We start from the raw sequence: 22,615 nt of genomic DNA, 5'->3' as shown, positions 1-22,615 counted from the left end.
AAGTGTCAGAGAGAGGGAGAGGCAAATCATTTATTAAAAAAAAACCCTGTGTTTTCTGTTTGCTTTCCTGAGACCTTGTGTAATAAATAAAAGGGGGGAGAGGAGTTACTACAGAGGTACATTACTGGTGAAAACAGCGTCGGTGACTGCGGTGCAGTTGCAAACCGCTTTCACAGAAACAGCTGCACAGACCGCACAGAGAGACCAGGCTTGTGTCCGCTCTCGTACAAACCATTTTCCACTTGCATCCTCTTCTGGGCACAGAGAAACCATTGCAACTATCATTGGGGGGTAGGGGTCTCCTGGGGACCCTTAGTACGGCCTCAAACCCCTTCAGTGTCCTTGAGAAATTAATGCAGAGTGACACACTGAGACCCCCTCCCTCAGAGGCCACTAAGCACTAGAGAGACGACCCAAAATGCAATAACTAAAAGAAAGCAGGTCCCAGAGTCCGGCAGGCCGTGCGACAAAGCCAGCGCTGTGAGCCAGCGAACATGGAGACCTGAAGCGTAATTGATGTAAAACAAAAAGAACTACTCAAAACTGACTTATGACCAGGGACATGTTGTTATTATTATTATTATTATTATTATTATTATTATTATTATTATTATTATTATTATTATTTATTTCTTAGCAGACGCCCTTATCCAGAGTGACTTACAATCGTAAGCAAATACATTTCAAGTATCACAGTACAAGTAATAATACAATTAAGAGCAAAATAAATACAATGACTTTGGTTCAAGCAAGTACAAGTGTGACAAAATACAATTCAATAATACAGCAGATAACAGTGCCAGTGATAGTTACATCAGGATATGATTAAATACAAAATACTACAGATTAAACACTTTAGATTACAGTACTCTGAAGTACAGGATTAAATGCAGTAAAATAGGGGGCAGATAAGAGCAAATAAAGCGCATTTAAGGAAGAGTGATAAGTGTCCCAGGGGAAAAACAGAGGAGTTCTACAGGTGCTGTCTGAAGAGTTGAGTCTTAAGGAGGCGCCGGAATGTGGTCAGGGACTGGGCAGTCCTGACATCTGTGGGAAGGTCATTCCACCACTGCGGAGCGAGGGTGGAGAAGGAGCGGGCTCTGGAGGCAGGGGAGCGTAGAGGAGGTAGAGCCAGTCTTCTAGTGCAGGCGGAGCGGAGAGGTCGAGTGGGGGTGTAGGGAGAGATGAGGGTCTGGAGGTAGCTGGGTGCAGTCTGGTCAAGGCATCTGTAGGCTAGTACAAGAGTCTTGAACTGGATGGGAGTTAATAAAAAAATATCAAAACGATGATGATTGTGTTGAGAAAAGATATCGCAGTATTATGTACAGTAAAGCAGAAGGTAAGGGAAAGTAATGCGTTGTGTTTGAAACCCTCCAGCCTGTCCTATTCCTCTTGCGCTAGGTACGCAGTGCAGGGCAGAGGCGTGTTGGAAGGTCAGGCTGTGGGACTCGTGCCAGTTTATTTGCTTATGCAGTAGTTTACACTCAATCCTGTACAGGGTTGCTAAATATTAATGCGCACACACACACAGATTACTACAGAGAGAACAAACACTAACCCTTTCCAGGAAAGTGAAACTAAGCTCTGATTTCAGTGCTGTGTTAACGGCTGGGAGCAGCGGGCAGGAGATGTCTTTGAGGGCTGGTTTGTAAGGCTGTTGCAATGAGCAGCTGTTGGTTGACTTGTGATTGAACATCAGTAGGAAATCAAACACTTCTAATTGAAAAAAAAACAGAACACAGTGTGCTATAGCACTGTATTGATTTCAAATCCAGTGCTTGGCTTTATTCATGTTTTATGCATTATTGTTATTTCTCAATTCGGTAATTCACAAATACTGTTAATGCACGGATAAACCACGACGACAGTAAACTGTGTATGTGCTATACTGCACTGTAAAAGGACCCCTTTATTAGTTTACAGCTGCATGGCAGAGAGCGGAATATAGAGGTACAGAAGCACTGTGGGGAAAATTCAAAATCACATCACGGAAAATACGAGATAAAAACAGCAGTTGAGTGGCACTGCAGCTGGTTTCAGTGCAGGAGGCTGAGCTGAGCATATCAAAGCCTGACTCCTCCCGGGAGAGAGTGCCTCCTCGCTCAACTCCCGCAGTCCTAGATTTTAATAAAACACAATTATTTAAATACACAAAGAGTTTTTGGCTGTAATGTTTTCATTATCCACCAGTGAGGGATTGCTGCAGCAGTCCCAGTGACAGGGATACAGGCGCACAGCAGCGTAATCAATTCCGGGGACGGGGAGAGACTTGGTATGGACATTCCTTAGCACAATTCCGGGAGCATCAGAATCTAGATCAGTTATTATATGATTCTGGCCTCTGGCTGGTTGGGCTAATCGAACCCTGTAACAGCTTTCCCAGGCCTGAGGAAACTTCCTTCACATTGCAGCTGCTGTATCTTGCTGCAGTCCAGCTCCGTGACTGTGTGTGTCTCTCTCTCTCTCTGTAGGCCCGGTACAAGCAGAGCCTGGACCCCACGGTGGACGAGGTGAAGAAGCTGTGCACCTCCCTGCGCCGCAATGCCAAGGAAGAGAGGGTGCTGTTCCACTACAACGGGCACGGTGTGCCCCGTCCCACCGTCAATGGGGAGATCTGGGTCTTCAACAAGGTGCAGGAGGGTAACACAAGGGATCTGGGGTTTTATTAAATTAGAGGAGGGCAGCGTGAGAGAGCTGGGGCATTAACAAGGTAGGGGAGGCAGTGGGAGAGCTATTTTAACACAGGGATGAAAATAAGACTGTTATTGCCTTGCAGTTTCAGCCATTCCAGGTTTTACTATGAGCTTGATTAGGTGACAAGCTCAGGTGTGTCTTGTTAAATTCCTAGTGAAACCAGGAATGGATCAAACTGCTCTGCAATGGGACTCTTATTTCCATCTCTGTAATACTTTATGAATAAGTGTAGAATGCATTAATTCAAAGTCGTTAGTGGCGTGGGTTAGTCTACTCTCCGTGGAGCTTGTGCAGGTAGGCAGGATGGTTAAAGTCTTGCTTGGCTCTAATGTTTGTAAGGAGAGGTGCATAGCTGCAGCAGGTAGGCTCGGAGCGATGCTATTCACTTTTTCCATGAGTAACTTTGTTAAAATTTAACTCGGAGAGGTGAGGGAATGCAGGTGGAGGATGAAGCTGGGCGTCTGTCTCGGGGAGACCGATGAAAGCAGCTGAAGGGCAGCGTGTGGTTGCAGGGCTGCAAGCTGACACTCCAGAGCTCAGTTAGCCAGCGAACTAGCCAGGGAGCCATCGAACTAGCCAAGGAGCCAGAGAGGCAGCCAGGGAGCTAGCGAACCAGGGAACCAGCGAACCAGCAGTCCAACTGCATTTGTCAGGGCAGATTATCCCGTCTCTGGATGGAGCCAATTTACCAAATGAGCTGCAGTTTTTTTAAATTATTTTTTTCCTTTTTGGTTCAATTTTTAATTTTCCTCCATGTGTGCAATGTATCTGCTTTCACAGCGGCCAAATCCTTAAAGCTGGCTGGCTGGCTGGCTGCTGCAGCTAATGGTTGATGTTTAATCCATGCAGACAGTTAAAGAGGATCCTAATGAATAAGTAATCTGAGCCCCGTCTCCCTTGAGTCAGTGTCCCAGGGATGCAGAGAGGCAGCCCCCCATCAGACCCCACCACTAGCACTGTGAGCCACTGCTCAGACTAGCAGTGTGCAAGTCCAGAGATCAACACACCTGCTTGCTGCTAATGTAGCCAAGAATTACCAATTTCTTCAAAGAGGAATGGAGCAAATAATTCTCGCAAAAAATCTCCCTGAATGTCTGACACGGTGTCCTGCACTGTGATAACAGTGTTCCCTTTGTACTGAATAAAGACATGCTTTGGTTACATTGCGTTTGCAGATGTTCCCTCAATATGTGTGAACCGTACCTGTCCCTTAATGGACAAAACCTTACGGGTTATTGGAAAGAAAAAAGAAGAAAACAAAATCTCATCTCAAGAAACCTCAGTATTGCTTCAGCGTAGGTGGACATCTGAACCATATGAGGCTCATTGTGATTGTGGGGAAACAGGGTAACATTTAAGACTCCCGCTGCATGCGGTTTAAACGAGTTTGTTTAGAAATGATGTGAGTGAGTCAGTCAGTGTGAGTGAGTCAGTGAGTGAGGGTGAGTGAGTGTGTGTGAGTGAGTGTGTGTGTGAGTGAGTGAGTGTAAAACCTGTAACCTTGGCTTCTCAAGCCAGTAACGTAGCTCCCTTGACTCAGGTTGTGATGTCACTAGCAGAGCCGTCTTGCGTTGCAGTGGTTTGGGGTTGGTGTCTGGTGTGAGCACGCTGCGTGTTTTCTTGTCTTGCAGAACTACACTCAGTACATCCCCCTCTCTGTCTACGACCTGCAGACCTGGATGGGGAGCCCCTCCATCTTTGTGTACGATTGCTCCAACGCCGGCATCATCGTCAAGTCTTTCAAGCAGTTCGCCCTGCAGCGGGAACAGGAGCTGGAGGTAGGGGGCGCTGTAGAGCTCATGCTGTAGAGGTTTTTTTTTTCTCAATCAGGCCCTAAATGAGTTAATTGACTTCTTAGGAGATTCAGTTTAACTAATTCAAGACCTGCTTGGAATAAAGACTTCGAGAGACACAGGTGGAGGGAGTGGGTTCATTGTGTGAAATGTCTTGCTTATGTATAGAAACTAATGAACAGTGTGAAAGTGTGCGTTCCTACTCTTGACATTGAGACTTTGATTGTTAAATTTCATATAGACACTTGCATCTGTCTGCAGTCATCACTTTGTACGTGTGTGTGTGTGTGTGTGTGTGTGTGTGTGTGTGTCTGTGTGTGGTGTGCGTGTGTCTTGTCTGTGTGTGTGTGTGTTGTGCATGCATTGTATTTACAAGTGTATAGTATTGCATTGGATGTGAATGTGTAAGGTGTGTGAGGGAGCAGTAGTGTGCATTTTCATGCATGGCGTGTCTGTGTGTGAGTAAGCGAGTGTTTATCTGCCTGCGTATGTGCTTTGAATGTGTATAGAAAAAAAAAAATACAGTCAGTAAGTCGTCTGTCAGTTGTTTCATCCTGTGGCTCCAGATAATATGTGGGCTGCTGCAGCAGTACCAATGTGCAATGAATAAATCATCCCTTTCAGCTTGGTATAGGTTTTTTTCCCCCAAACATTCTCCAGTGAATTTTTTTTTCTCTTTTAAACGCATCATTTCTACATCTCAGTTGTAAATTATTTACAGGAAAGTTTTTAAGCTGTGTTTTTTGGTTGATTATCTGGAAACAGCAGAAACTAAACTGAGACCGATTCTAAACTAATGAGATTCCAGCACTGTGAGCTTACTACTTATACTGTACTGTGATGCTGTATATTTGCCCACAACCCAGGACCATTATGACCCAGTCTGGCAGAATAATGGCAGCTCTGCTTGAGGGAGGGCTAGGACTGAATGGCAGAGAGGCAGAGAGGCAGGCAGAGAGGCAGGCAGGCAGGTAGAGAGGCAGGCAGGCAGGCAGAGAGGCGGGCAGGCAGGCAGGCAGAGACAGTTCAGGTCAGGCATGAGGTGTGCTGACTTGCAAAGCCACAAAGCTTGTAGAATAAATTAGATAAACTTGACAGACAGCTCAAAGTCATTCTTTTGGAATGAAGCTACTGTGTGCGTGAGTCATTTTTAAGGCCAGTACAGTAAGCTTTGATGGTTAAAATGAAGAGAGAACACTGTTAATGTTATATAAAATATAGAAAACAAAACCAAATCAGCAAAGCTTTATTGAAACTGAACCCTCAGCCTGGTTGCTTTCCCTTTATTTGTATCGATTCGTGAGGAGCACAGCGGCACGTCTGCTTCAGTGACTCCGTGCTAGTCCTCAGTGATGCTGCCATTGAACCAGCGGACCAGGGAACCGTCTCTCCAGCAGCACGTCTGCTTCAGTGACTCCGTGCTGGTCCTCAGTGATGCTGCCATTGAACCAGCGGACCAGGGAACCGTCTCTCCAGCAGCATGTCTGCTTCCGTGACTCCGTGCTGGTCCTCAGTGATGCTGCCATTGAACCAGCGGACCAGGGAACCGTCTCTCCAGCAGCACGTCTGCTTCAGTGACTCCGTGCTGGTCCTCAGTGATGCTGCCATTGAACCAGCGGACCAGGGAACCGTCTCTCCAGCAGCATGTCTGCTTCAGTGACTCCGTGCTGGTCCTCAGTGATGCTGCCATTGAACCAGCGGACCAGGGAACCGTCTCTCCAGCAGCATGTCTGCTTCAGTGACTCCGTGCTGGTCCTCAGTGATGCTGCCATTGAACCAGCGGACCAGGGAACCGTCTCTCCAGCAGCATGTCTGCTTCAGTGACTCCGTGCTGGTCCCCAGTGATGCTGCCATTGAACCAGCGGACCAGGGAACCGTCTCTCCAGCAGCATGTCTGCTTCAGTGACTCCGTGCTGGTCCTCAGTGATGCTGCCATTGAACCAGCGGACCAGGGAACCGTCTCTCCAGCAGCATGTCTGCTTCAGTGACTCCGTGCTGGTCCTCAGTGATGCTGCCATTGAACCAGCGGACCAGGGAACCCGTCTCTCCAGCAGCCAGAGGGGGGCAGATTGAATTGGGGTTATAATTTTGTCATTGGAAATGTGATTTAGAGGAACTCAATGACTGACATCAGGGAAAACGCACAGAATTAGGCTATTCTTTTTATGTTTCTTTTGTTTTCTTGTATTTGTTTATTTTGCACTGAAGGCTGCTGCCTGCTCTGAATAGGCTGTTGTTGTATTCAGGCACCTGCTCAGGTTTACACGTCTTTCCTGGCAGCGCTGTGACTCACCAGCAAGACCTGAAGGGCGACAGGGTGAGAAGGCTTTTAATCCCACTGTAAAGCAGTCAGGCCAGGTGACAAGACCCCCATTAGCCATGCTTCTCAGTGAGAGAGGGGGAGAGACAGAGAGACAGAGTCAGAGGCAGAGAGGTATGCTTGCCACACCTGATTGCCAGCAGAGTTCACTGGTTTGTTTCTCAGTACAGCGTAATTAAATCACAGGGCTGTTTCATTTGTAGTCTTTTTTCGATTTGTAGTGTAGTGAGTGACCTGTCATGAGACACAGCCTGCATTTTCTCCAGCTCAGGATTGAGTTCTCCAGCTTGCCATGGTGGTGCAGATGGAGACTAGCACAAAGTGATTCCATGCAGATGAGCCTGCTGATCTGAGGCAATCCATTCAGAAAGAGCCCGGCAGCATCCTGACCTGCCTAGCCTGTGATTGATTGCTTTTCTCGGAGCCTGTTATTGTTAATATAATCGACATGCTGCCTGGCACTCTGTTGCACAGCACTTTGGGGTCTCGTGGTGCGGAATGGAGCCCACCCCTCCCCGGTCCTCCTCGGCCGTGTAGGATTGGAACTCGGTGCCCTGACTCTCCCTCTCTCTCTGTGTCTCTCTCTTCAGGTAGCTGCCATCAACCCAAACCACCCCCTGGCTCAGGTGCCACTGCCACCCTCCATGAAGAACTGCATCCAGCTGGCAGCGTGTGATGCCAGCGAGCTCCTCCCCATGAACTCTGACCTGCCAGCCGACCTCTTCACATCCTGCCTGACCACGCCCATCAAGATCGCGCTGCGCTGGTGAGGGCCACACCCACGTTTGTGACATCACCCTCACCCAGGGGACCTGTCTCCCTGCACAGGGGTGTTTTGGGTATCTCCTGCTGACGTTGATCAGTGTGAAATGTTCAGGCACTTCTTATTTGATCAAGTAAATTATTTAGAAACGTCGGTTAGAGCCCTTGTGCGGTTCTAGTAGTCCTTGTGAATTGACTGTGCCCTGTGACCCCTCCCCTCTCTCGACACCCCTGTCCTACTCCTCGCTGTAATACAATACGAGGAAATTGACTTGTTCATAGAAACGATTTTGGGTTCACAACAAGATTGAAGGATCAGCCTGACTAAATCCCATCCCTGCAGTTTAATTTTGAAATTCTGATTGATATTGTCTCCTGACTTGCACTTTCTGTACTTTGTTCTGTACTGACCTCCCCCCCCCCCCCCCCTTTACACAAACGCACAGAATAGAGCATGGGAGGCAGTGTGGTCTAGTGGTTAAAGCTTAAGGACTGGGTGCCAATGTACCTTAGTGGTTAGAGGTGATGACAAGGAGGCAGTCGACACGCAGCTAAAAACAAAAACCTGATGGGGTTTGCCTAGGCTGAAAATGTTAAGGAATACATGTATTGATGGGGAGGGAGGGAGGCAAAAAGAGCGTTTTTACAGAGTCCACCGGAGCAGAAAATGACAGCTGATGGAGCACAGTGTTGAAGGGATTTCCTCGACCTGATTCCTGAGAGCTGCGAGTGAAGCTGGAGAAAGAAAGCGTAGGAGGATCGCAAATAAGAGGCTGCTGCTGCTGCAGCATTTTAAAAGCAATCTCCACTCTAATGTAATGCAGGTGTCCCTGCGTGGCTTGGTTTGAGTGCATGGGGGAGGGGGAGGGTGATTCCCTCAGTTTAATGTACGTGACCAGAATCGGTTGGATTCCATTGTTATATAATAACCCGTGCCCTGGTCTCGATTGCCATTGAGGGACTCCTGGTAAAAATCCTGGTAAAGATTGAACAAACCCTGATTAGCCCCTGAGGTAAGGCAGTCCAAGAACAGGGCTAATCTGGGTCTGTGAAACCAGCCAACAGACGGAATGGCTCATGTGGTTAATGGAGCAGGCAGAAATGTTCTATACAATGTTATATAATGAATAGGTGAACTGGTTTAGTCCTGACGTTCTCAATTATATTCATCATTGATTTGCTTTAAACTACGGCAGCGGTCGGCAGCCTTTTGCGCTCCCTTCCTGGGCTCTTGCTCCAACCTCAGTGATCGCACTGAGCCAATGAAAGCCTGCGTGTGGGGCGGCAGTCTGGCTTGGGGGTGAGCATGGAGTCTGTAGCTCAGAGTGTAAGGGTATTGATAACAGGCTTGAGTAAATGATCGCTAATAAAGACCTTGCATGCCTAAACGTGAGTCTCCTGAGCGCTATTCCTTTAAGCGCTAGCGAGCGAGGGGCTGGGGGTGTGGAGGCAGGGCTGCTGCTGTTCAGAGTGTTGCTCTCATTTTCCTGTGTAAATGAATGCAGAAGCTCCCCGGGGAGGGGCACAGCGAACTTCCTGCACTAGCTCTGATTGAGAGGATTTTTTATTTTTTTTTGTTTTTAGCTGATGCCGTCTTTTTTCCAGTCTGTTTATTCGATTATTCAAAGGAGGAAAGAGCAAACCCCTCCAGGTCGTGTGCACCCTGTGTCTCTCCCTGACTCGAGATCAGACGCTGTGTTTCCCTGTGTCTCTCCCTGACTTGATCAGACGCTGCATTTCCCTGTGTCTCTCCCTGACTCGAGATCAGACGCTGTGTTTCCCTGTGTCTCTCCCTGACTCGATCAGACGCTGCATTTCCCTGTGTCTCTCCCTGACTCGAGATCAGACGCTATGTTTCCCTGTGTCTCTCCCTGACTCGAGATCAGATGCTATGTTTCCCTGTGTCTCTCCCTGACTCGAGATCAGACGCTGTGTTTCCCTGTGTCTCTCCCTGACTCGATCAGACGCTGTGTTTCCCTGTGTCTCTCCCTGACTCGAGATCAGACGCTGTGTTTCCCTGTGTCTCTCCCTGACTCGAGATCAGACGCTGTGTTTCCCTGTGTCTCTCCCTGACTCGAGATCAGACGCTGTGTTTCCCTGTGTCTCTCCCTGACTCAATCAGACGCTATGTTTCCCTGTGTCTCTCCCTGACTCGAGATCAGACGCTGTGTTTCCCTGTGTCTCTCCCTGACTCAAGATCAGACGCTGTGTTTCCCTGTGTCTCTCCCTGACTCAATCAGACGCTATGTTTCCCTGTGTCTCTCCCTGACTCGAGATCAGACGCTGTGTTTCCCTGTGTCTCTCCCTGACTCGAGATCAGACGCTATGTTTCCCTGTGTCTCTCCCTGACTCAATCAGACGCTATGTTTCCCTGTGTCTCTCCCTGACTCAATCAGACGCTATGTTTCCCTGTGTCTCTCCCTGACTCGAGATCAGACGCTATGTTTCCCTGTGTCTCTCCCTGACCTGAGATCAGATGCTGCGTTTCCCTGTGTCTCTCCCTGACTCGAGATCAGACGTTGCGTTTCCCTGTTTCCCTATGTCTCTCCCTGACCTGAGATCAGACGCTGTGTTTCCCTGTGTCTCTCCCTGACCTGAGATCAGACGCTGTGTTTCCCTGTGTCTCTCCCTGACCTGAGCTCAGACGCTGCGTTTCCCTGTGTCTCTCCCTGACCTGAGATCAGATGCTGCGTTTCCCTGTGTCTCTCCCTGACCTGAGATCAGACGCTGCGTTTCCCTGTTTCCCTGTGTCTCTCCCTGACCTGAGATCAGACGCTGCGTTTCCCTGTTTCCCTGTGTCTCTCCCTGACCTGAGATCAGACGCTGCGTTTCCCTGTTTCTCTCCCTGACCTGAGATCAGACGCTGCGTTTCCCTGTTTCCCTGTGTCTCTCCCTGACCTGAGATCAGACGCTGCGTTTCCCTGTTTCCCTGTGTCTCTCCCTGACCTGAGATCAGACGCTATGTTTCCCTGTGTCTCTCCCTGACTCGTGATCAGACGCTGCGTTTCCCTGTGTCTCTCCCTGACTCGAGATCAGACGCTGCGTTTCCCTGTTTCCCTGTGTCTCTCCCTGACCTGAGATCAGACGCTGCGTTTCCCTGTTTCTCTGTGTCTCTCCGACCTGAGATCAGACGCTGTGTTTCCCTGTGTCTCTCCCTGACCTGAGATCAGATGCTGCGTTTCCCTGTGTCTCTCCCTGACTCGAGATAAGACGCTGCGTTTCCCTGTTTCTCTGTGTCTCTCCGACCTGAGATCAGACGCTGTGTTTCCCTGTGTCTCTCCCTGACCTGAGATCAGACGCTGCGTTTCCCTGTGTCTCTCCCTGACCTGAGATCAGACGCTGCGTTTCCCTGTGTCCCTGTGTCTCTCCCTGACCTGAGATCAGACGCTGCGTTTTCTTTTTTTTTTTTCTGCAATCAGTATTCAGAAGCCGGTGTGCGAGTGCCCACGCTCTCCTGCTCACGGCCTCTAACGAGCAGATAAACAGGCTCTGCAGAGGACAGCCGCGCTTGTCTCTCCCGCTTATCGTTCAGCCCCTCTGCAGATTAAGAGGACTGTTAGAGCGATGGAATTCATTTGCATCAGAGGCGCAGGGAGTTCCCAGTTAATTCTCTGTAACAGGCATCATGTTGCCAGCCTCCCGAATCCTAATAAATGCCAGCTTTGATTCCTGAGGCGCTGGGTTATAGGAATCACAAAGCCACGGCACCAGCACACGTACAGGACCAGGCCACACTGCTCCATGATCAAGTCTATTCTCAGTGCATGGTCTTTCCTGTTTTTTTTCCTCTCAACGCCCCTCTGGTGATGAGTTGCCCAGCTAATGCATTTATCATGTAACACGTTACCTGTCCTACGCAAGAGAGAGCAGAGTTTCCTTATCAGTCAATACCATGATCGACCCTCAGGGTAGCTATTCAATTAATCTTGATATCGACACTAGATCTGATCCTGAAATGTGCAAGACTCTATGTGATGTGTGTCCAAGCTCAGCACAAGAGTTCAGTGTCCAAGAATCAGCTGTGGTCCAGCTACTTGTTTTTAGAGTGCTGTTGGTTATATTAAAGAATCATAAGAACATAAGAGGAGGCCATTTGGCCCATCTTGCTCGTTTGGTTTTTTGTAGCTTATTGAACCCAGAATCTCATCAAGCAGCTTCTTGAAGGATCTCAGGGTGTCAGCTTCAACAACATCATCTTGCATTTATTTAAAGCAGAGGCCTGTGCACATGCAGAACAAAAAGAAACTCCTTTGTGTGCCTCGGAGATCCTATTGCTCTCGATTGCACAGCTAATGAAGTGGAACTGACTTGTGTACTGCAGGAGGTCTCGGGAGCTTGATGTGATGCTGCAAAAGGGGTTCTGTGTATTGGAGGAGGCAATCAGGAAGCTGCTGCAGGCTGCCTCTGAGCAGCTTTTGAGATGTGCAAAGATGCATCTTCGTTACATATTCCTGTTTGCTTTCTTTCTTTCTTTCCCTCGTGCCCGCTCACTCTTTATCTAGGATTGTTCCCCCGCATGCTTCTCCTCCCCACTCGCTCTCCTCCAGATGTCTGTCTCAAACTCAACTTTAATCATCCTGTTTTTGATGCTCCACACCCCCATTCTGCTGCTTGCAGCAGCATTGCAGTTCCTGTGTATTGTTTACAGGGATGAAAATAAGACTCCTGTTGCATAGCAGTTTCACCCATTCCAGGTTTTACTACGAGCTTGATTAGCCAGTGTGTAGGTAACAAGCTCAGTCTTATTAAACCTACAGCAAAACCAAGATTGGATGAAACGTGCTGTGCAGCAGGAGCCTTATTTCCATCCCTGAGTTAGATAACAGGATGAATCACATGGGGAGCATTGACAGGTACCCTAACTGTGCCACAGAACCAACCAACAGCAGTGTAAATACTGTACAAAGAGGCGTGTCAGGAACCCTTTTAAACCAGAGTAACTGATGCACGCCGTCACTAATCAGCACAATACTGCCTCAGTGCACTGTAGGTTCTGGAGGCTGTGCTGACGGATGGCACTTGGCCACCTCTTCAGTGTCCTGCTCTCCACTCCCATTCACAGCGCTAATGCTGGTACTTCAGTGTCCTGGAGGAAAGTACAAATCATGGTGGGTTATCCGTTTTGAAATGAATCTCTGTGTTGGAAACACAAGGGCGACTTCATGAGATGCGTCAGTATAGCATTCCACTAATTAATCTTTGTTTTCTCTTCTGTGCACGGCATCGCCTCTGGTTTGGCTCTTTTTAATCGGATTGATTCTCCCTTCGTCCCGCTATTGAGTGCTGGGAGTGGACGTGACCCAGTTCTCTGGCCTGGGGGGAGGTGTTGGCTGGAGAACAGTGAGAGCCTGTTACACATGTTTCTGTTTTATTAAAACCATTGCAGAGAGAAATACTGCTCTGCTGTGCACTGCGCCTCTGCAGGGGCAGGACAGAGAGGCCGGGTCTTCTGAATGAGTAAATGCATGTGCAGGCTGAAGGTCTTCTCTTCACAGTGCATCTTGATTAGATGTTGATCAAACTTATTCAGGTTTTTTTTTGTATTAAATTTTTTTTTTGTAGTGTGTTCACTAATCATGATGATTCAGCAAGTCAGCTCTGCAAGTTGCATTTTTTTTTTTTTTTTTTTTTTTAAAGAAAGCATCAGCAGAATTGTCGGTGAATAGTTTACCTCTGCCTGTCTGCAATACCATTGGCATGGATGCAGGCTGCCTAAAATTGAAAATTGGGTTCTGTGTCGTTACGGTGCTAACCAGACCTCGAGTGAAGTGGAACCCTCCAGTGCAGTCATGAGCCAAGACTAGGTCAAGCAGACAGACGTGGTCTGTTTCTACTTCTCGATTTCATTTCTATAGTCGAACCTCGAATATGGGTTGAGATACAGTGAGAGGAATATGATTACAGGTTTGGGTTGAGATACAGTGAGAGGAATATGATTACAGGTTTGGGTTGAGATACAGTGAGAGGAATATGATTACAGGTTTGGGTTGAGATACAGTGAGAGGAATATGATTACAGGTTTGGGTTGAGATACAGCGAGAGGAATATGATTACAGGTTTGGGTTGAGATACAGCGAGAGGAATATGATTACAGGTTTAGCGGTTGGGTTGAGATACAGTGAGATCACACAGAGATGCTTGGATTCAAGAACAATCTGTCCTTAACCCATTAATATTCGGTACCCCAGTCACAGAACAGTCGAAGGAGCGCGCTGCAAAAGAGGCTCATGTGTCACACACAGGGCTTGTAAAAATATATACAAATCCTGATGATTGGTAGCGTTCATCGAAACAGGAAGTGAATGTCCACACTTGACAGTTTGTTATCCGTCAGAAAAACTCACACTTGTCGTCTGTTTTATTAATTCTGCTGCTAGAGTCTCTTTTTTTCTGTTCTCACTTTTGTTTTACGCTTAAACAAGCAAAGGTATACCCAAAGGTATACAGAATTACAAAGTAAATCCGCGTCCTGTATTAAACCAGCTTGATTTCCCTCTTGAAATGCATTGTATTTGCCACCCACAGCCTGTATCTCACAGCCTCTCCCCTCTCCCTCTCTCTCTCTGTTTCTCCAGGTTCTGTATGCAGAAGAGTGCCAAGCTGGTTCCCGGAGTGACGCTGGATTTAATTGAGAAGTAGGTGCCAGGGTTCGTCAGATCCCCATGCTGTCCTGTGGAGTTGGGTTTAGTTTCCAGGGTGATGTGGAAAGTGGGGCAGGAAGCTCTGCTCATGTCATTGAGCCACTGGTCAGGAGTCGCCCCAGGTCTTGGCATCGAGGGCCAGTTGTTAGGAGACAAACCCACTCAAGCTGTATCTATCCAGGCTCCCTGCAAAGCTGCTGTGCAGACTGCTGAGTCCTTTTTCATCCCTGCGACTGTCTGCATTCTCAATAGAGGATCCTGTAAGGTCACAAAATCATATAGGAGGGCGTTTATTTATATATACAGTGCCTTGCAAAAGTATTCAGTCCAATTCTCTCATATTACTGAATTACAAATGGTACATTGAAATTTCGTTCTGTTTGATATTTTATTTTAAAACACTGAAAAATCAATTATTGTAAGGTGACATTGGTTTTATGTTGGGAAATATTTTTAAGAAAAATAAAAAACTGAAATATCTTGCTTGAATAAGTATTCAACCCTGATCTCGCTCTTCAGTGAAGGTTTCATTAACAGGAAGTTCATTCTAACCCTGACCTCGCTCTTCAGTGAAGGTTTCATTAACAGGAAGTTCATTCTAACCCTGACCTCGCTCTTCAGTGAAGGTTTCATTAACAGGAAGTTCATTCTAACCCTGACCTCGCTCTTCAGTGAAGGTTTCATTAACAGGAAGTTCATTCTAACCCTGACCTCGCTCTTCAGTGAAGGTTTCATTAACAGGAAGTTCATTCTAACCCTGACCTCACTCTTCAGTGAAGGTTTCATTAACAGGAAGTTCATTCTAACCCTGACCTCGCTCTTCAGTGAAGGTTTCATTAACAGGAAGTTCATTCTAACCCTGACCTCGCTCTTCAGTGAAGGTTCCATTAACAGGAAGTTCATTCTAACCCTGACCTCACTCTTCAGTGACGGTTTCATTAACAGGAAGTTCATTCTAACCCTGACCTCGCTCTTCAGTGAAGGTTTCATTAACAGGAAGTTCATTCTAACCCTGACCTCGCTCTTCAGTGAAGGTTTCATTAACAGGAAGTTCATTCTAACCCTGACCTCGCTCTTCAGTGAAGGTTTCATTAACAGGAAGTTCATTCTAACCCTGATCTCGCTCTTCAGTGACGGTTTCATTATCACAGCCTTGGCAGAGCTGTTCCCAAGGCCAGCCTGCAGCACGGTCCTGCCTCGTGGAGACAAACTTCATCAAACTTTATTCAAACTTAACAGGGTAGTGCTGTGAGACAGAGCTGCTTCCTTCCAAGGAGCCAGTTACATAAAGCAGCACACATAACAGACACTGGCTTAATAACCAAGATAATGAAATGCTAATTATCTAAGAGGAATGCATGAAAACACAAAACAACAAAGTAATAAACAGAAAGGTTTATTATGCAAGTCTTAACATTTCTGCATTCAAAACCACAGAGGAACTGAAAGCTGCTCCTGGTAAGCTTCACCAGTAGACCCAAAGTGTTTTATCTGCAGGCCTCTCGCTCTCTCTCTGCTCTCTCTCTCTCTCTCTCTCTCTCTCTCTCTCTCTCTCTCTCTCTCTCTCTCTCTCTCTCTCTCTCTCATGCACTGTTGAGAGGTACAGTACTAGCATTACAGGAAGAGAAAAAAAAAACACCTATTGATTTTATCTTCTTAAAAAAATGAAAGGTTGCCTTTCATTACTGATTCTTTTGAACAGATAATTGAGTAAGTTCACACAGCAGCAGTGTGCGTCGATGCCTGCCTGGTTCTTCTCCCGTAATAACCAATTCATATTAATTAAGCACAGTAAGAGAGCTCACAGGGCAAGGTTTTGCTGCTGCACTCGAGTTACTGTGCCCCAAGGTGTCCTGCAGTGGGAGCCTGGTTCCAGGCTGCGTCCCGCTGCAGTCTGGGTTGTGTGAAAGGAAGGATTAGAGGTGTGCTGAGCTGGAGAATCTTTTCTGCTCAGTTCAATTTGATATCCTCAGAGCAGCCGTGGAAATCTTAGGATGAACCAACAGGGTTCCTGGGTGTGTTCGGCAAGCAGCCTTGTGTAAACTGAGCCTCCCGCCCACGGTTAGCGCTGCATCCAGGCGTCACTCTTTTTAATGGGATTCATTTTTTCCACTTTCAATCACTTTCGACTTTTGTGATTTTTTTTTTTTCTTTTAATTTATTATATTGTGATGAGTTTGAAGCATTACAGACTTGCAGTCAGAAGTAGGTTTACCGCACCAGCGTCCAGTCCAAACACAGGTTTAGCGTTGCAAAATAATCGGCAATGAAAAAGTGCAGATTCTTCCTTATGCTTGCGTCTTTATAAGCAGCTCACAGTATAGATCTATTCTGCAACTCAGGATATTCTATCAGTGTCATTTTACAAGCTGTGTACTGGTTTGGTTTGTGCGACTGGCCTGTGCTTTAGCAGTTTGATCCACACCCACTGGCTGGAAAGCATGTAGAAGCTGGATGTTTATTCCCTGTCTTTCCTGTTAGGATCCCTGGCCGGCTCAATGACCGTCGCACTCCGCTAGGGGAGCTGAACTGGATCTTCACAGCCATCACCGACACCATCGCCTGGAATGTGCTGCCCAGAGGTGAGGCTGCACTCCTTTCAACGCTGTGGTTAATGACCCTGACCCATCTGTTTGACACACACCTTTTAACGTTCATACAAGCAGCCACGTCTCTTAGCTTGTTCTTCCTTTTCTCAGGCTTCTGCAGCAAAGCCATTTTTATGTACGCTTCCAACTTGCTTCATTACAACACACACATTACTAAGCTCAGTTTTATCCAAGCTTAAGCTTCTTTCCTCTACTACTTTTGGAGCACAAAGTATTCCTTGCCTATACACATAGACTTGTATACATACAACACACACACATACACAGCCCTTCTCTGCTCACACACCTGTTCCAGAAGCTCTCACATCCTTCCTCTGCCCACAGACCTGTTCCAGAAGCTGTTCCGCCAGGACCTGCTGGTTGCCAGTTTATTCCGCAACTTCCTATTGGCCGAGAGGATAATGAGGTCGTACAACTGCACGCCTGTGAGCAGCCCCCGCCTGCCCCCCACGTACATGCACGCCATGTGGTGAGTGATCCTCGCGGGTTACAGCGCACTGCCCTGCCAGCACCAGCACAGAACTGGGGATTCAAGCAGAATAGCGATACAGTATATAGAGAGTTAGACAGTAATATAATCATACAGTAATAGAGGGTTTAATAGCAATACAGCAGTGATAAAGCACGCAACCCTGATGAAGCCGTTAGCATCTACTCGACAGCTCTACTAATCTATTGCAGGTGATTTACATGTACTGTGTGCAGATGAACGCAGTTCTGAATTGGAGAGATTAGATGAGAATGTGCAGTAAAGTTCATCTGGCATTACTCCGTTCTGTCTTGATATCTCTTCTGATAACAGTGAATAGATATTCTTCACATGATAGAACCGAAAAGCTGGATTGAATTCAGTGAATCTCTGCTCACTGACCGTCTTGGTCGTGCTTCATCAGCAACGTTCTGTCTCTTAAAAATCACTTGCATAAGAAAATGTACGAACGCAAGGAGGCCGTTCAGCCCATCAGTGCTCGTCCGGTTCCGAGTAGCAGATTGATCTCAGAACTTTGTCAAGTTGGGTCTTAAAGGATTCAAGTGATTCTCCCTCAGCAACATGACTAGGTAACCCATTCCATCGCCTCACCACTCTCTGTGTGAAGAAGAGTCTCCTTCAGCAACATGACTAGGTAACCCATTCCATTGCCTCACCACTCTCTGTGTGAAGAAGAGTCTCCTTCAGCAACATGACTAGGTAACCCATTCCATCACCTCACCACTCTCTGTGTGAAGAAGAGTCTCCTTCAGCAACATGACTAGGTAACCCATTCCATCCCCTCACCACTCTCTGTGTGAAGAAGAGTCTCCTTCAACAACATGACTAGGTAACCCATTCCATCGCCTCACCACTCTCTGTGTGAAGAAGAGTCGTCTTCTTCAGCAACATGACTAGGTAACCCACTCCACTCCCTCGCCACTCTCAGTGAAGAGTCTTCTCGTTTGAAAAGCCACATCCTTTCATTGCATTTTGGTTTCAGTACTCGTGGGGAAGTCAGCGAGTGTGACAGCAGATTAATGGACTCTGGTTCCTGTGGGGAAGCAGAGTATTGTAATGACTTTCCGATTGTGATCTTGTAAATTCAATTTTAGATTCAAAAGAAGTGCCTCAGGTGTCAATTGAAGCGTGTAGTGTGAATTAGAAATGCTACTTGTATTTACATATAGCCTTGTACAATGATATACCTTGCTCATAATGTGTGTTACATACAGTTTATATAATGATATACCCTGCTCATAATGTGTGTTGCATAGTTTATATAATGATCATTCCTGCTGTCATTTAAATAATATATATATATATATATATATATATATATATATATATATATATATATATATATATATATATATATATATATATATATATATATATATTTATTGTTGTTATTCACTTGCATACTTCTGTTATCCTAGAATACTTTGTTGTTATTATTATTAATGGGGCTAGTTACTGAGTTAATAAGCAGACTAGTTATCCCATTCTGTCACGGCTGTTCTGATTTGTATCCATGTGTTCTTTGATAATTCCTACCACAATGCAAGCATGCTGACCCCCTGAATATCTAGACTCCCCCTGTGTCGGGGCTGAGGGGAAGCAGGGCTGGACTGTGGGTGTGCTGTGAGGCGCTCTCTCCACTCTCTGTGTGCTGTCTGCATCTACTAACTCATCAGTACCACTTCACTGATGTTTCCACCCGTGTATCCTTTTACAGGCAGGCCTGGGACCTGGCAGTGGACATCTGCCTGTCTCAGCTTCCCACGATAATCGAGGAGGGAACAGCATTCAGGGTAAGTGCAGTAAGACCCACAGAGACAGACAGACGCACACCCACACGCACACGCGCACACACACATGTCTACATTGAGGATGACAATACTGTAGGTCCTTGCTGGCACTGAAAAGGCAAGTAAACCAGATGCCCACCTCCAAGCTTGACAAAGTTTAAATCAAAGAACAGTTAGAATGTTTGCAAGTCAGGGGAAACTGTGTGTCATCCATAACTTCAATCTGAATTTAATATAAAACTCTAGAAATTGTGTATCATCAACGATACACAATACAGATAGTTATGATTCATACATCACCACATTACTCTATTTGCAACTATTGAATGATGAAAGACTGTATTGTAAGCGTGAGTCCACATTCCTCCGTAGCTCATTCAAGTTTTATGTAAAGCACAGCAGTCTGTCATGTAGTGAGTTTTTTTAATCCTTTGTTACACCACACTGAACAGAAATCCAGGCTTCTTGCATGTTTCAATGTGCAGATCATGCATGCAGCTCAGGTTGTGTGTCCTTACAATGTGAATCTTCTTGCATGTTTTATGGTGCAGATCATGCGTGCAGCACAGGTTGTGTGTCCTTGCCATGCTAATCAGTGTTTCTTTCTGTTACAACCTGTTCAGCATGCAGAGGGGATGCTGTACAATGCGGCGCGGTTCACTGTAAAGCGAATGAGTTTTATTTGATGATGTTTGACGCCAATAACTTGAACATGGTCCAGCAGGCAGGAAACCGGGCCCCCTTCAGGACAGGAGCTAGCAGGGAGGCAGCTGTTTTAAATGTGAACTCTGTCTGGAAAGAGCACAGAGGAAAGGCTGAAATAGACCCACACACTGACACCCACACACTGACACCCACACACAAACACACACACACATTCCAGAGAATTACAGAAGACAGAATTACTTTTTGCATAACCAGTGTGCTGCTTGAGCCCCATGAGGTAATGAGGTTCTGCCATTTCCTGCTGTGGTTTGATCAGTAAGCTCTGCTGTAATCCTTTAAGAAAGAAAAAAAAAGGCAGTTTAGCTTTTGAGTAGTTGTGTCATCAAAGATTCGGAGTGGTTGTGTAACTGGCCGTATGCAGCGGCTTCTTATCTCTGTGGAGCTGTTACTGCACACCCTGTATCAGCCTGCACTGTCCCTGGGGTGCTGCTCTGCACACCCTGTATCAGCCTGCACTGCTAGAGCAGCTGTGTGCTGTGAGGTCCAGGCACTGGTAGAGCAGCTGTGTGCTGTGTGGTCCTGGCACTGCTAGAGCAGCTGTGTGGTCCAGGCACTGGTAGAGCAGCTGTGTGGTCCAGGCACTGCTAGAGCAGCTGTGTGCTGTGTGGTCCAGGCACTGCTAGAGCAGCTGTGTGTTTAATTGCAGCACAGAGAGACGCTGCACAGCTTGTCAGGGCGTTTATTGCAGTGTAGGCTTGCTATCCTTGGAAGTGACATTCAGACTCTGGTATTGGTATTGTTACATCTCGCTTCCTGCTTTCACAGCCCCGTGCCACAATGCTCTCCAGATGTAAGCAGTTCAATGAGTGAATCTGTTCAATGGATTTGAATAACTGATTTCAGTGCATAACCAGCCTGGTCTGCATCAATTCCTGTCCCTATCCAACAGGAAGAATAAAAACGGTTCCTAAGTACTGTACCATTCATGCGCAAACTACACATATGAGAATACTATAGGCCCGTAGACCACTAACTGTACACAGTAAAGGCCCTGCTGAATCTAGGGTTCTCTTCACCCGTTCGAACCATGTGAAGTTTATTCTTATTTGTGATGTTTATATAATTGAATGCAAAACATTGAATGTATTCCTCCTGTCCCAGCACTGGACTGAGTGTCTGTTCTTTGCTCGGTCTGCCCCGCTGACTCCCCCATCTCTCTCTCTCTCTCTCTCTCTTTCTCTTTCTGTTTTTCTCACTCTCTCTCCCTCTCCCTCTCCCTCTCTCCCTCTCTGTCTCTCCCCCTCTCTCCCTCCCTCTCTCTCCCTCACTCTGATTGATCTGCTGTTCCCCCTGTCCTCTCCACAGCACAGCCCCTTCTTCGCGGAGCAGCTGACTGCCTTCCAGGTCTGGCTGACGATGGGAGTGGAGAACCGCAACCCCCCAGAGCAGCTTCCCATCGTGCTGCAGGTAGGGGGTCCTGGGGACTGGGGGGGGGGGGGGGGGGATAGGGGGTCGGATAGGGGGTCGCGGGGACTGGGGGTGGGGGGGGGGGGTTGGGGTAGGCGATAGGGGGTCGCGGGGACTGGGGGGGGGGGTAGGGGATATGGGGTCCTGGGGGGGGGGGTGGAAGGGGATAGGGGATCCTGGGAGTGGGAGTGGGATGTTCAAGCAGTAAATGCACCAGAACGCTTCAACCATCATGCATCCAACAACTTCCCTCGTACAGCCAGGAGCAGCAAGCGCTGTCAAGCTCTGCTACATTGGCGTTTTCTTATCTTCCATATCGCATGCAGATCAACAGATTGTGAAGGCTTGCATCCTGCCCGTTTTACTCTGCAGCTGCCGCCCCCGCACCAGCATTTTAAGATGTTTCTTTTTTGCTAAGGAGGGAAGCGCCAGTACTTAGACACACAGGCTCCACCCTGCCCGGAGCACGACAGCGCTGGCAGGCAGCCCTGCTGGCAAAGGGCAGTGGAGGGGAGGGGTGAGCCCCAGTATGACAGACGTTAGGATCCAGATGGTGCTTCTGCCTTCACACCGTTTACGTTAAAACCAAAGCGTGTGAGGATTAATTAGGACTGATTGCTTGTTTATACAAACCACTTTCTCCAGCCGTAGAAGCAGCTGTCAGATTGTCTCCTCCTCTCTGTTGAGGGACGACGGGGATGGGCTATAATACTGTGCGGTTCCCCCTCGGCCCACTGCACCCCTGGGGTACCCTTACGAGACCTGAAGACTGGGGTGCTTCCCTGAAAGGGTCTAGTACCCCACAACGTGATTCATTGTGTCTTGCGCTTTCTCTCTTCAGTTAAACAGTAGACTTTGTGTCTGAGAGATTTGCACCAGCAGTATTTAAGCAAAAATGGTAACAGTTTGCATTGCAGTGACTGACTGGCAAGCTGACACACGCATGCACTCACAGACACACACAGACATAGACACACACACACACAGTGACACACACAGACAGACAGACAGACAGACACACTGACACCCTCACACACACACACACGCACAAACAGCAACATTTTGACACATTCAGCTCTTAGAAAATCACCCTGCTGCTGCTGCTGCTGATGGAGACTTTTGCTATGAAATCTGTGCAGTGTATCATAACCCATCAGTAAAGGGTCGTGCACCTCTGGGAAGTGCTTTCAATCTACCAAGGTCGTTGGAGATCGAAAGCAATAATAATATATCTTTGTTTGTATGCACATAGAATGGTTAAAAACAATGGAATGTGTCCTGTATTGATGTTGGCTGAGGCAGTACCTGACCTTTCTGATTCCAGTGGTACATTGCAGTTTGTACTGAGCTACTTTGCAGCTGTGCTGGAAAGAGTTCATGTGC

General features: G+C 47.2%; 1 protein-coding gene across 5 annotated transcripts in view; it reads left to right on the top strand.

Annotated features, from left to right (window-relative positions):
* The window catches only part of LOC117424605 (regulatory-associated protein of mTOR), an 84,725-nt gene that overhangs the window by 30,926 nt on the left and 31,184 nt on the right, over positions 1-22,615 (top strand). For all 5 annotated transcript variants that reach the window (XM_058992227.1, XM_034041122.3, XM_058992226.1 and 2 more), the window contains exons 4-11: positions 2,472-2,630; positions 4,326-4,472; positions 7,398-7,573; positions 14,145-14,204; positions 16,692-16,792; positions 17,144-17,288; positions 19,027-19,102; positions 21,131-21,232. In XM_058992227.1, coding sequence (XP_058848210.1) covers positions 2,472-2,630; positions 4,326-4,472; positions 7,398-7,573; positions 14,145-14,204; positions 16,692-16,792; positions 17,144-17,288; positions 19,027-19,102; positions 21,131-21,232 — 966 coding nt within the window. The remainder of the gene's footprint in view (positions 1-2,471; positions 2,631-4,325; positions 4,473-7,397; positions 7,574-14,144; positions 14,205-16,691; positions 16,793-17,143; positions 17,289-19,026; positions 19,103-21,130; positions 21,233-22,615) is intronic.

Source organism: Acipenser ruthenus, chromosome 19 (genome assembly GCF_902713425.1).
Source record: "Acipenser ruthenus chromosome 19, fAciRut3.2 maternal haplotype, whole genome shotgun sequence".
Lineage (NCBI taxonomy): Eukaryota > Metazoa > Chordata > Actinopteri > Acipenseriformes > Acipenseridae > Acipenser > Acipenser ruthenus.
Note: the sequence above shows the minus strand (reverse complement) of the source record. Positions and strands in the feature narration are given on the sequence as shown.